Raw genomic sequence first — 14,437 nt, 5'->3', positions numbered from 1 at the left:
GAGGGAGGGAGAGATGAGATAAACCAAAGAACTTCCATGCAAATATGCATAACCAATGGACACCAACAATAGTGTGGGGAAGGCAGGAGGGAGGCGGGATTGAGGAGGAGGGGGTCAATGGGGAAAAAGGAGGGGGAACATCTGTAATACATTCAACAATAAAGATGAGTTAAAAAAAAAAAAGAAAAACCTATTCAATAAATGGTACTGGGAAAACTGGACAGCCATATGCAAAAGAATAAAACTAGATAACAATTTTACACCATACACAAGAATTCAAAATGAATTAGATTTGAACATAAGACCTGAAGCCATAAAATACAGAGAAGAAAATATAGGTGGTAAGCTCCTTGACATCGTTCTTAGTGATGTTTTTAGGGATTCAACTTCAATTACAAGAGAAAGAAGAAAAAAAATAAACAAATAATCAAACTAAAGATTCTGCACTATCAACAAAGTGAAAAGGCAACCCACTGAATGGAAAGAGATATTTGTAAATGATACATTTGATAGGGGATTGATGTCCAAAACATATAAAGAATGCATACATCTCAATAACAAAACTGATTAAAATATGGACAGAGGATCTGAATAGACATTTTTCCAAAGAAGACAAACAAATGACCAACAGGCACATGAAAAGATGTTTAATATTACTAATTATTAGGGAAATGCAAATAAAAAGCACAATGAGATATCACCTCACACCTGTTAGATTGGCTATCCTTAAAAAGACAAGAAGCAACAAGTGTTGGACAGGATGGGAGGAAAGGGAACCCTTGTACACTGATGGTTGAAATGTAAATTAGTATAGCTACTATGGAAAACAGTATGATGATTCCTTAAAAATATTCAGAATAAAACTACCATATGATCTAGCCATAATATTTATGGGTATGTATCTGAATAATACAAAAACAGTAAATCAGAAAGATGTATACAACCTTATGTTTGCTGCAGCATTACTTACAATAGCCAAGAAATGAAAACAACCTAAGTATCCATCAACAGAAGAAGGAATAAAAAAAAAAAAAGATGCAGTATATATACAATAGAATACGGCAGTCACAAAATAGGCGAACTTGTGCCATTTGAAACATCATGGATGAACTGTGAGAGTATTGTGCTAAATAAAATAAGTCAAATGGAAAAAGACAAACACTGTATGGTATTACTCATATGGGGAATATAAAACAAAAACAAAACAAATGGACAAACAAACTTAGAGAAGCAGACAAGAAATTGATGGTTATCAAAGGGGAAGGGGGGGTCAATTGTATGATGATGGATTGAAACTAGACTTTTGGTAGTGAGCCTGATGTCGTATATCAAGATGTCAATTTATAATGTTGCACACCTGAAACAAATAATGTTCTAGACCAAAGTTGCCTCAATAAAGGTAAATATTTTGAAAAGCTACTCCAGTTAACTGTTTTTAACAAGGTCAATATACAAAAATCAATAGTATTTCTCTATGCTAGCAGTGAACAATTAAATATTGAAATTTTAAAATGTTTATAACATCAAAAGCATGAAAAATACTCTAAGGATAAATGTAACAAAATATAGCAAAACCTGTACACTGTAAAACATTACTGAAAAGAAGACTTAAATAAGTGAATCAGAAGACTAAATAGTATTAAGAAGTCAAATTGATCAATAAATTCAAACCAATCCCAATTAAAATCCCAGCAGTACTTTTTTGTAGAAATTGATACACTATTTCAATAATTTACATAGAATTGTAAAGGACTTAGAATAGCCACCAATTATTTTACAGAGACTGACGTTGAATAACTTAAAACCAACTCTAGAGCCACAGTAATCAAGACAGTGTGGTAATGCCTAAAAAATAGAGATATAGCCCTGCCTGGTTTGGCTCAGCGGTTGGAGCATCGGCCTGCGGACCAGAGAGTCCTGGGTTCAGTTCCCACTAGGGGCACGTACCTAAATAAAGATGATAGATAGATAGATAGATAGATAGATAGATAGATAGATAGATAGATAGACAGACAATAAAAAATAGAGAAATAGATCAGTGGAATAGAATAAAGTGTCCAAAAATAGATATCTTCAATTTTTTTTTTTTTTACAAAGGTGCTATGATGGGTTGAATATGTCCCCCCCCCCCCCGCCCCAAATTATGACCACCCAGAACCTCAGAATGAGACCTTATTTGGAAACAGACTTGCAGATGTAATGAGTTAGGACGAGGCCGTCGTGGATGAGAGTGGGCCCCAGATCCAGTTCTTGTGCGCGGAGGGAGACCTGAGCAGACACGCGAGGAGAACGCCAGGTGAGGTGGAGGCAGAGCGATGCAGCTGTAAGCCACCAGGGGCAGGAGGAGCCGAGGTCCTCCCTAGAGACCTCCGAGAGACTGTGGCATTGCAGCATCTTGATTTTGAACTTCTAGCCCCAGAAATGTGAGAAAAAAATTTTCTATTATTTTTAGTAACTGAGCGTGTGGTGATTTGTTATGGCAGGCCTAGCAAACTAAACAGGTGACACAGTCCTTCAAAATTAAAGTCTTTTAACATCGATGCCAGGCATTTGAATATCCATATGGAAAAATATAAACTTTGTCCTTTCCTGCACCATATACAAAATGAACTCAAAACTGATCATAGACCTAAAATAATAAAGCCTCTAAGAAAAAAAAAAAAAAACGATAAAATTGTCATGATCTCAGCTTTTTGCAAAAATGTCTTGATAAAACACAAACCATAAAAGAAAATATTAGATAAATGAGACTCATTTAAAAAAACACTTTTGCTCTTTGATACCAGTAAGAACATGAAAATCAAGCCACAAAGAAAAAGTATTTTCAAAACATATCTGATAAGTATCCAAAATATATAATGAATCCTTACAACTTAATATTTTTAAAATCACAATTTTTTAAAAAGCAAAAGATTTGATCACAGTCTTCGTCAAAGAAGATACATAAATTACCTAAAACCAATGAAATGGTGTCCAACTTCATTAGGAAAATGCCAATTAGCACCACAATAAGATCATACTACACATCCAAGAGAATGACGAAATTAAATACTGACAATACCAAATGTGAACATGCAAGTGAAAGTGAAACTCTTAATATAGTGCCTACAGCAATGCATAAAGGCTCAGTTATTTTGGAAAACAGGCAGTTTCTTTTTTTTTTATCCTCACCTGAGGATATTTTTGTATTTGTCTTCAGATAGAGCGGGAGGGAGAGAGGGGGGAAGAGAGAGAGAAGAACATTGATGTGAGAGAGACACATCAAATGGTTGCCACCCACACTACCCCAACCAGGGCCGGGGACAAACGGCAACCGAGGTACGTGCTCTTAGCAGGAACCGAACCCGGGACTCTCAGGACCACAGGCCGACGCTCTAACCGCTGAGCCAAACCGGCCAGGGTGGAAATTGAAACTTTTAAATAAAGCAATGTATAACATTTTACCCTAGGCTAATTAACATAAACAAGAGTGAAGTTCCTATGGCATAATCTCTGGCCACAAAAACAACACCAAACTTTTAAATAAAGTAAAAAACACTTCTTACATTAAACATTAAAATAAATGTGAGCTATCCATACGTTTAAGAAATATTAATAAAAACAAGTCATATAATTCTTTCCCGTCCACTGTCTCCAGCTCAGGATCACTTGTGTCTGGAGCCTCTTCCAGCAGCTCAGGGTGCCAAGCAGTACCCCCTTTCCCCCGGACAGGACGCCTTTCCGTCACAGAGCTACTCACCCACACCCACACCCACACCCACACCCGCACTCAGACTGGGACAATGCAGATACACCAGTTCACTTCGCACGCACATCTTTGGGATGTGGGAGGAAACTGGGGTGCCCAGAGAAAACCCCTGCAGACATGGAAAGATTATGCAAACTCCACAATGACAGTGGCCCCAGCTGGGAATCAATATTTTTTTCCCCCATCAACATTATAAAAACATGATATTGAACAAAACAACATTATTCTGGGACCTGCTCGATACAGATTCGGTGCAATCCCTATCAAAATCCCAATGGTATTTTCACAGTATTAAAACAAACCATCCTAAAATGTATATGGAACCACAAAAGAACCTGATTAGCCAAAGCAGTCTTGAGAAAGACTACAGGCATCACGTTTTCTGATTTCAAACTATATTATAAAGCCATAGTAACCAGAACAGTAGATTGTTAGCATACAAATGGACACATAGACCAATGTAACAGAATAGAGTGCCCAGAAACAAACCCACAGATTTATAACAAAGCAGCCAAAAACATACAATGGGGATAGTCTTCTCAATAAACGGTGCTGGGAAAACTGGACAGCCACACGAAAAAGAACAAAACTGGACCCCTACTTTACACCACTCCCCAAAATTAACTTGAAATGGACTAAAGATGTGAACATAAGACTTGAAACCATAAGACTTCCAGAAGAAAACATAAGCAGTAAGCGTCTAGACATCAATCTTGACAATGACCATTTGGATTTGACACCAAAAGCAGAAGTAAACAAGTGAGACAACATCAAATAAAAAACTCGTCGCCCAGCCTGGTCGGTGTGGCACAGTGGTTGAGTTTTGACCCATGCACCAAGAGGTCACCGGTTTGATTTCTGGTCAGGGCACATGCCCAGGTTGTGGGCCCGATCCCCAGTGGGGGGCATGCAGGAGGCGGCCAATCAATGTTCTCTCTCATCAATGTTTCTCTCTCTCTCTCCCTCTCCCTTCTTCTCTCTAATATCAATAAAGAGAACAAACAAACAAACAAAAAACGCTGGGTACATGAAGGAAACCATCAGGATAACAAAAGGCAACCTATGGAATGGGAGAAAATATGTGTAAATCATATATCTGATAAGGGGTTAATATCCAAACTATATAAAAACTCATACAACTTAGTTGCAAAAAAGCAAATCATCAAATTAAAAAACAATCAGATGAACTTTATAGACATTTTCCCAAAGGAAGCTTACAAATTGGCACATGAAAATGTGCACAATATCACCAGTCATCAGGGGAATGAGAGTCAAAACCACAATGAGATGTCACCTTGTGCCCTGGCCAGTTTGGCTCAGTGGTTAGAGCATCAGCCTGTGGACTGGAGAGTCCCGGGTTCAGTTCCCCCAAGGGCATGTTCCTCGGTTGTGGTTTGTCCCCCGTGTGGGTGGCAGGTACTCGATGTGTCTCTCTCACGTCAATGTTTCTCTCTCTGTCTTCCTCCCTCCTTCCCTCCTGCTCTAGCTGAAGATAAATAAAAAATAAAAAAAAATAAAAAATGGAGATGTCACCTCACACCTGTTAGAAGGGCTGTCAGCAAAAAAGACAAGAAATAAGTGTTGGCAGGAATGCGGAGAAAAGAGAACCTTTTTGCACTGTTGGCGGGAATGCAAACTGCTGCAGTCACTATAAAGAACAATATGAAAGTTCCTCAAAAACGTTAAAAAGAACTACCATATGATCCAGCAATCCAGCTTATGATTATTTATCCAAAGAAAATAAAATCACCATCTTGAAGAGAGATCTGCACCCCCATGCTCACTGCAGCATTATCCATCTATCGAAGGAAACAACCCAGTGTCCTTCGATAGATGAATGGATAAGAAAATGTATGTTTGGCCCTGGCCAGTTTGGCTCAGCGGTTAGAGCATCGGCCTGCGGTCCAGAGAGACCTGGGTTCGGTTCCCGCTAAGGACACATACCTCGGACACAGTTTGTCCCCGGCCGTGGCTGGTTGTGCGGGTGGCAGCCACTCGATGTGTCCCTTTCACATCGAAGTCTCTCTCTCTCTCTCTCTCTTCCTCCCTCCCACTCTATCTTAACAAAAAAGTGGAAAAATGTCCTCGAGTGAGGATAAAAAAAAAAAGAAAATGTATGTTTGTGTGTGTGTGAATATTAGCCATAAAAAAAGTAGGAAATCCTGCCATTTGTGACAACATGGATGAACCTTGAGGGCATTATGCTAAGTGAAATAAGTCAGACAGAGAAAGGCAAATAGTGCATGATTTCATTTATATATGACATTTGTAAAACCCCACTGAAATCAGATACAGAGAACAGATTGATGGGTGCCAGAGGTGAGGTTTGGGGGAGGTGGGGAAAATGGGTGAAGGGGGGTCAAGAATACAAACTTCCAGTTATAAGATAAATAACTCCTGGGATGAAATGTACAGCATGGTGACTACAGCTAATACTACTGTATTGTACATTTGAACATTGTTAAGGAATAAAAGTCCTCACAAGAAAAAGATGATAACTGTATGAAGTGATGAATGTTCACTAAACTTGTTCTGGTAATCATTTCACAGTATGCATACATATATACATATACATATATTCACATATACACACACACACACATATATACACACGCACACATATACACACGTATACCTGTATACATATACATATATACATACACAAATACACATATATCTGTATATATGTGTATGTATATGTTTATGTAAATGTATATAACCATTATGATATACACCTGAAACTAAAATAATGTTGTATGTCAATTAATCTCAATTATTTTAAAGATAATTTTAAAGACAAGAAATTGTAAAGAAACCGAATTAACATTGTCAATAGTTTTTCCTCTCATCCCCAAAGATGATGACCACCTATTTTTAGTTAGCCTCTTTTTAAGATACAGCAGAATTATTGTTTCATGTACTCTAGTGAAAAAAAAAAAGTTTCATATAGTTGATTATGGGACAGTGAGTAGGAAGAAATTAGAAATGTAGTCCTAAGACTTCTTGGCTTATATTAATATAAGTCGAATGTACAAATAGCTGATGTCCAAAAGATATTTCAATGAAAAATTATACAGAAATACTGTACAGCTAACAAAATTATAGAACGATTCTATTCCATAAGATTTTATTTAATAAAATTCGGTATTACTTGAAGTTTTCAATCCATAAAAATTGATAATAAAACACTTCCCAAAATCTACAAATAGCACAGAGAAGAAAAGACAGCAAATCTACTAATTTTACTGAGTAAACACTCCTTAGTTTTAGCTATTAGCACTTAGAGTAGAGTAGGTACCTGTTAGACAAATACTTTTTAAATCCTCACCTGAGGACATTTTTCCATTTTTTGTTCAGATAGAGTGGGAGGGAGAGAGAGAGGGAGAGAAACATTGACGTGAAAGGGACACATCGAGTGGCTGCCACCCACGTAACCCAACCAGGGCCGGGGACAAACTGCAACCAAGGTACATGCCCTTAGCAGGAACCAAACCCAGGTCTCTCTGGACCGCAGGCCAACGCTCTAACCGCTGAGCCAAACTGGCCAGGGCGAAGAACATATTCTTTGAAGCAGCCTGGAATATGAGCATTCCTGCTGACTATGGCCATGGCCCAAGTAATAAAGGGGTCAGACCACATCCTCTCTTTCATGCAGTTGTGGACACCAGCATCTGTGCCCCCCCCCACTTTAAAGGAGGGTGCACGTGTGTTTGTGCGTGTTGGAGAAATGCTGTAGAGCCAGTAGGTCTTGTGAAAAAAGAACAGAGTCTAGCAGCAGAGGGCTTAGTGTAGAAATCTTGCGATGTTATGGTTCAGACTGAAGAATAAAGAGAAAGTAGAAAACCCTTGGACCAGTCTGTCCCTTCACTCCTTGAAATTTCTGTAGACTTGCTGAATTTTAAAGCCCATCTTCTGGAAAGACTGTAACAGCCACAAATTCGTTACTGATGGATACTAACCAGCTAGCTGGAGATCCATGGTGATCCCTGGTGTCAGTGTTTTCCAAATCCACAAAACCCTTTTTGGTGTCCAGCTTTCTTCCGCTGGTTCCATGACAGCATCCCAGTCATATTTCAAGTAGGTTGCGTGATGCTAATTAAGGTGGAATTGACCAAACCCAGAATATTTAGATTTTAAGGGTATTGTGAAAAGCCTGTGCTGAACATGATGCCTGTGGTCTTCTTTCTAGAGAGATGTTTTCCATGATCTCGGCAGGGGAATTCTGGAAAGTGCTTGGCAGGGTTACAATGCCACCCTCCTGGCTTACGGCCAGACTGGCTCTGGAAAAAGCTATTCCATGATTGGGTTTGGCGCCAACAAGGGTATCATCCCCAATGTATGTGAAGAGCTCTTTCAAGCAATGGAGAACCGGGAGAGAAATCAAGAATACCAGGTATGTGTTATCCGAAGAGACCTTCTTCAAGGAATTTTTTTTTTTTTTTCCATTTTGGAAATCCTCCACCCCAAATAGAAGTTATCAGCATCTCTATTTTAGAATAAGGTTAACTTTTCACACCCAAATCCTTTTTACATGATTATAAAATCAAGTTGCAGCTAAATAAAATGTTGAATTTTGTTTGTTTGTTTGTTCTATGGATATAAACCCAAGGAAGTATCTGTAAAAAGCATTTTGAGTATCACAGAAACAGACGTCTTTAATACTAACCCCAATGAGGGATTCTTGTTGAGGCTTATATAATAAAACCTTAGCTGATGTGAGTCTGTGGTTTTCTTTGCTGTCCTCTGTATCAAGGTGTGGGTATGTTCTCGTCTTAATTTATTAAATTTTTTTCTTTCTTTTTTGTGTTAGTCCTCACCCAAGGATATTTTTTCCATTGACTTTTAGAGTGGAAGGGAGGGAGAGCTGAGGATAGGGGTGGGGAGAGAGAATGGGGGGAGAGAAAGAGAAAGAGAAATATTGATATAAGAGAGAAACATTGACCAGTTGCCTCCTGCATGTGTCCCAACTAGGAGTGGGGATCAAACCTGTAACCCAGGTACGTGCCCTTGACTGGGAATCAAACCCGAGATCCTTGGGTGCATGGACTGGACACTGTATCCACTGAGCCATACTGGCCAGGGTTGATTTTTTTTTTAATCCTCACCTGAGGACATTTTTCCATTTTTTGTTCAGATAGAGTGGGAGGGAGGGAGGGAGAGAGGCAGAGAGAGAGAAAGAGAGAGAGAGAGAGAGAAAGGGACACATCGAGTGGCTGCCACCCGCACAACCCAACCAGGGCCGGGGACAAACTGCAACTGAGGTACGCGCCCTTAGCGGGAACCGAACCCGGGTCTCTCTGGGCCACAGGCCGACGCTCTAACTGCTGAGCCAAACCAGCCAGGGCACAAGATGACCTTCTTACACCATATACAAGAACAAAGTAAAATGGATTAAAGGCTTAAATATAAGACTAAAAACAATAAAACTCCTAAAAGAAAACATAGGTGGTAAAATCTCAGACATTTCTCAAAGCAATATTTCTTCTGATATATCTTTTCAGGCAAGGAAAGCAAAATAAAAAAATAAATAAACAAACAGGACTACATCAAACAAATGTTCTTGCACAGCGAAGAAAACCAACAAAACAAAAAGACAACCTAGTGAATGGGAGAAGACATTCATAGGGGTTAATGTCCAAAATTTATATAGAACTCATACAACTCAACACCAAAAACAACCCAATTAAAAAATGGGCAGAGGACCTGAATAGACACTTCTCCAAAGAGGACATGCGGATGACCAATAGACATGAAAAGATGCTCAATGTCACTAATCATTAGAGAAATGCAAAACCACAGTGAGATATCACCTTACACCCGACAGAATGGCTGTCATCAATAAATCAACAAACAAGTGTTGGTGAGGGTGTGAAGAAAAGGGAAACCTCGTGCACTGTTGGTGGAAATGCAGGTTGGGGCAGCCACTTTGGAAAACAGTATGGAGGTTCCTCCAAAAAATAAACATGGAATTGCCTTATGACCCAGTGATTCCACTTATGGGTATTATTTCTGAAAACCCCAAAACACTAATTCAAAAGATTATATGAATCCCTATGTTCACTGTGACATTATTAACAAGAGCCAAGATATGGAAGCAACCCAACTGCCCATCAATAGACAAGTGGATAAAAAAGTGGTGGTACATATATACAATGGAATATTACTCAGCAATAAAAAAGATTGAAATTTTACCCTTTGCTACAGCATGGATAGACCTAAAAGGTGTTATGCTAAGTGAAATAGGTCAGTCAGAGAAAGACAAATACTATATGATTTTACTTACTTATAGAATCCAATGAACAAAATAAAACAAACTAGAAACACACTTTTGGAGACAGAGAGCAGACTGGTGGTCGCCAGAAGGGAGGCAGGGGTAGGGGGATTGGGTGGAAAAGGTAAAGAGATTAGGAAGTACAAGTTGGTAGTTACAAAACAGCCCTGGGGATGTAAAATACAACAGAGAATATAGTCAGTCAATATTATAACTATGTATGGTGCCAGGTGGGTACTTGAAACATCAAAGGGATGACTTTGTAAAGAACATAATTGTGTAACTGCTATGCTGTACACATGAAACTAACTCAAAATAATATTGAATGTCAATTCTAATTGAAAAATAAAATTTAAATTAAAAAAAAAGAATCTTAAGGCCTTTTCTCTAGATTAGAACCATTCAAATTCCTCCAGTCTCTTGTTTAAGAGGTATAAGCTGGGCCCTGGCCGGTTTGGCTCAGCGGTTAGAGCATTGACCTGCGGTCCAGAGAGACCTGGGTTCGGTTCCCACTAAGGGCATGTACCTCGGTCGCAGTTTGTCCCCGGCCCTGGTCGGTTGTGCGGGTGGCAGCCACTCGATGTGTCCCTTTCACGTCGATGTTTCTCTCTCTCTCTCCCTCCCACTCTATCTGAACAAAAAGTGGAAAAATGTCCTCGGGTGAGGATTAAAAAAAAAAAGAGAGGTATAAGCTGGGCTAAGGTTCCAGAAACATGGTAAAGCCAGTGTGTCTCGACATATGTTCAGATTGGAGGGTCAGCCATGAAGATCCACCTATTTCTGTTCCCAGCTGAATCGGAGACACACACAGTTTTGCATTAAATTAAATTTATAATTTGTACTAAGAATTTCCTCTATATCAAAATTATTTGAGAACCTCATATTGCGCATGAAATCATTTTATTCCATTTAATGTTAGATTTTCCCTTTGTTGGACATTTATATTGTTTCCATATTACACCCCACCCCCACCCCAAAGATGCCAGTTTCAAGAGAATCTTAATTGACTTTATGCTCTTTTCCATGCAGGTTACATTCAGTATGCTGGAAATTTACAACGAGCAGGTAATAGTGATTGTACTTTCTGACACACAAATCTGAGAAACTCTGCAGTTTAATAAACATCAGGGACTCCCCTCGCCTGTCCTACAGATAAAGTCAGAACTCTCCAGCCTGACACTGAGCCGCCCTCACCTCCCTCTCCACAGAGCTGTTCTTCCTTCCCAGACACGTCATTTTCCACATCTAGCCCTCGCAGAGACCAGACTTAGATGCAGGCAGCTGACACCCGTCAGCAAGGTGCTGTGGGGGACTGGCAAACTCGATCTTCAAAGGGCCAGTGGGTAATATTCTCGTCTCTGTTGCAACCACTCACCTCTGCCCTTGTGCCACAGAAACAGCCACAGATGACATGACAGTGAATGGGTGTGGCCGTGTACCAATAACACTCGGTGTGTGGACACCGACACTTGCATTTCACATCACTTTCAGCGTGATTCAAAATAGGTTTTTTGTTTTTCTCCCCAGCCACATAAAAATGAGAAAAACATTCTCATCTGGAGGCTCATAGAGAAACAGGCAGTGGCCGGAACCTGGCCCACGGCCCCCCGTCTCTGTTCCTGGCGCAGCTGGGGCGAATGTGGGGCCGACGCCAGCTCTGTCCCTCACTAGCTGTGCGACTCGGGGGTTTCCGTAGGGGATCTAAACTAAGATCTGTGCTCACTCTTACGTTCCTAACACACTGCCCAGCGAAGGCTAAATACTCTCAAGCGTTTTTTCACTTGGTTCTTTCCCTTTGCCCTTATTATGTTATTCTGTAAAAATTTATGTACACATTTGTATCTCCCAAAACAGATGAGATCCTGTGGTTGCCTTTCTATCTGCAGCCCTTGGAACAGTGTTTGGTTTGGAATGGGTGTACATTTCTATGGGCAGAGACCATCTCCTAAGAATTTGGGGGAACCCCAAGCACTCTCCAAAGTCTTGCACTTACTACTAAATAAGTATTACAGAAGGAACAAATCTGTCAGTGTTTTTCTCTTTACATCAAGGAGAGAAAAGATGTTGTTTCTCACTTGCTTCCACGAGTCATTTATTACAGCCGAAGGTTGACAGTACATTTGAATGGGTTATTACATTAAGGTCTCTGATTGAGTATCTGTTTCTTTCAAGTTGATGGGCTTGGAAGACAGGATGGCTCCTTTACTTTGTACCAACAGCCTTATGAGGACGACTTTATTTCCTTTACTGCCAAGCTCTTGTGGAGAAAGGCATCTCATTGTGGTTCCCCTACTGCTACCTATTTATGATGATAACCTCTCTGCAATTCTGTTTCCTTGTCTCTGATATAAGAACACTGGACATTCTAACAACCTTTTCATGTCTCCTAATCTGTGAGTCTCTGGTAGTTTTCCATGAGGTACTTCAACAGTCAATAAAAGTGATGTTCATTAGATACCTTGAATGTTTCTGACATCATACTGGACTCCGGGGATGAATAAAACCTAAGACATGATTCCTGCCCCGGGGAAGTTTGGCGGACGATACGACACCCACTCCAGACGGGAGTGCATCGCACGCGTGGCGTGGATGGTGGAGAGACAGGCGAGGGAGCCCCTAACGCTGCCTGGAGACTGGTGGTTGCAACAGAGGCATCAGATTGAGCCTTGGAAGATGTTTGAGTTTGGTGAGGGGTAGGAGGCTTGGGGCTGCAAAGAGGGATACCCTAGGCAGCAGGATCTATATTCACAAGTCCAGGAATACCTGAAAGTCCACGGCATGTACGAGAACAGGGGCTGCCCTGTGGAGCCAGACGTGGATACGTGGGGGGCGGAGGGGAGCATCAGGGGATGAAGCGAAAGACAGGTTGCCACAGTGCGAGGGCTTTTGTCCCGAAGGCCGTGGCAAACTGATGGAAGATTTTCTGTGGGGAAAGAAAGATGATCAGATTGGGGTTTGGAAGCACTGGGGTTTCAGATTTCTCTGGCAGCAGAGTGGAGCTGGGTTAGAGGAGAGCCAACCAGATCCCCACAGCAGCCAAGGTGAGTGACGGAGGTCTTGTGATCAGCAGCAATCTGACCTCCATGAACAACCTGGAGGGCCCTGGTGCCAGCAACGGCCCTTGTCTCTGGGTCCCTACACTTCATTCCGCTGGGATCAAGTTTCTCTCATAAGCCTTCCTCAGTCACATCGTCAGCCTTGAATGCCACTTCCTGCGATGTGTGCCGCTCATTGCAAGCGAGAGAAAAGGCTTCCTCACGAAGGCAAAGGTGATCAGGTCATCTCCGTTTTGGTGTCTCCTTATCTCTGGCCTTTATGTCCACTGTCCTGATTTTGCTCGCCCCGACTTCAATCTGTGATTCTAGGACTTCAAGACACAGAGCTGGGGATCCCTGAGAGATCATCTAACCAAACTGTCCTCTTACAAAGAGAAAACTGGGCATGCAAGAGACTTCCCAAAGCTCTCAGTTGGGAGGCAGAACCAAGACTAAGACGGCAGGTCTGATTCCCAGCCCAGGTGTCGCTGCACCGTTCAGCGCCGACGGCCCCGGGGGGCCTCTGTCTGTACCAGGCTCCCAGAGCGGGCCCTACTTTACCTTGTCACAGGTGGCTCTGGGGTGGGGCAGGAGGACCCAACATGGGCTTTCACCCAAGAACACGGTTTAAGCCCGACATCACACAAATCTCCAAAAACAAGACCCAAAGAATTACCCATGTTCTCTTGTTCGGTGTGACTGTAGCAAATGCCGCATGGATTTGAATACATTTCCCTTGGAGGCAGATCCTAGGTGGTGGCGGGACTTAGGCTAACAGGTCTTCTGTGACATTAGGTACTGTGAGAGTTCCTCACTTCTTATTTTTATTTTCATTTGTCACTGTTCTCAGTAAAGTAAGACTTCACTACATTCCAAGAGAATTTGTGATATTCAGAAAGGGCTAGGATGGTTCATTTTTGTATTATTCCCACAGGACTAAATTAAGAGTTAACAAGATTGCTAGGGGAATATTTCTGTTAGTAAGAGAACAATGTTTTCAAACACAAAAGCTTCAGAAGTACCTATTTGAAGTCAGATAACTGAATGCCCAGGAAATACTTCATCATCCACAGAGCAGCCCAGCTGTGCCCATGCGCAGAGTATCCACATTGTTTGTACGCCTAGCTCCGGTTACACGGCTCCATCACCCAGCATCCACTGAGGGACCACTGTGTGTCAGGAATGATGCTAGGATCTGCTAGTAAAAAAGACACAGTCCAGCCCTGGCCAGTTTGGCTCAGCAGTTAGAGCATTGGCCTGCGGTCTGGAGAGACCTGGGTTCGGTTCCTGCTAAGGGCATGTACCTCGGTTGCAGTTTGTCCCTGGCCCTAGTTGGGTTGTGCAGGTGGCAGCCACTTGATGTGTCCCTTTCACATCAATGTT

At 41.4% G+C, this 14,437-nt stretch overlaps 1 protein-coding gene across 1 annotated transcript in view; it reads left to right on the top strand.

The window, feature by feature from the left end:
- LOC118640751 (kinesin-like protein KIF28P) overlaps positions 1–14,437 on the top strand; it is a 59,423-nt gene that overhangs the window by 11,837 nt on the left and 33,149 nt on the right. The window contains exons 3-4 of the mRNA XM_036277763.1: positions 7,938–8,141; positions 11,049–11,084. Of these exons, the coding sequence (XP_036133656.1) occupies positions 7,938–8,141; positions 11,049–11,084 (240 nt within the window). The remainder of the gene's footprint in view (positions 1–7,937; positions 8,142–11,048; positions 11,085–14,437) is intronic.

This window comes from Molossus molossus, unplaced genomic scaffold (genome assembly GCF_014108415.1).
Source record: "Molossus molossus isolate mMolMol1 unplaced genomic scaffold, mMolMol1.p scaffold_m16_p_23, whole genome shotgun sequence".
In the NCBI taxonomy this organism is placed as follows: Eukaryota; Metazoa; Chordata; class Mammalia; order Chiroptera; family Molossidae; genus Molossus; species Molossus molossus.
Note: the sequence above shows the minus strand (reverse complement) of the source record. Positions and strands in the feature narration are given on the sequence as shown.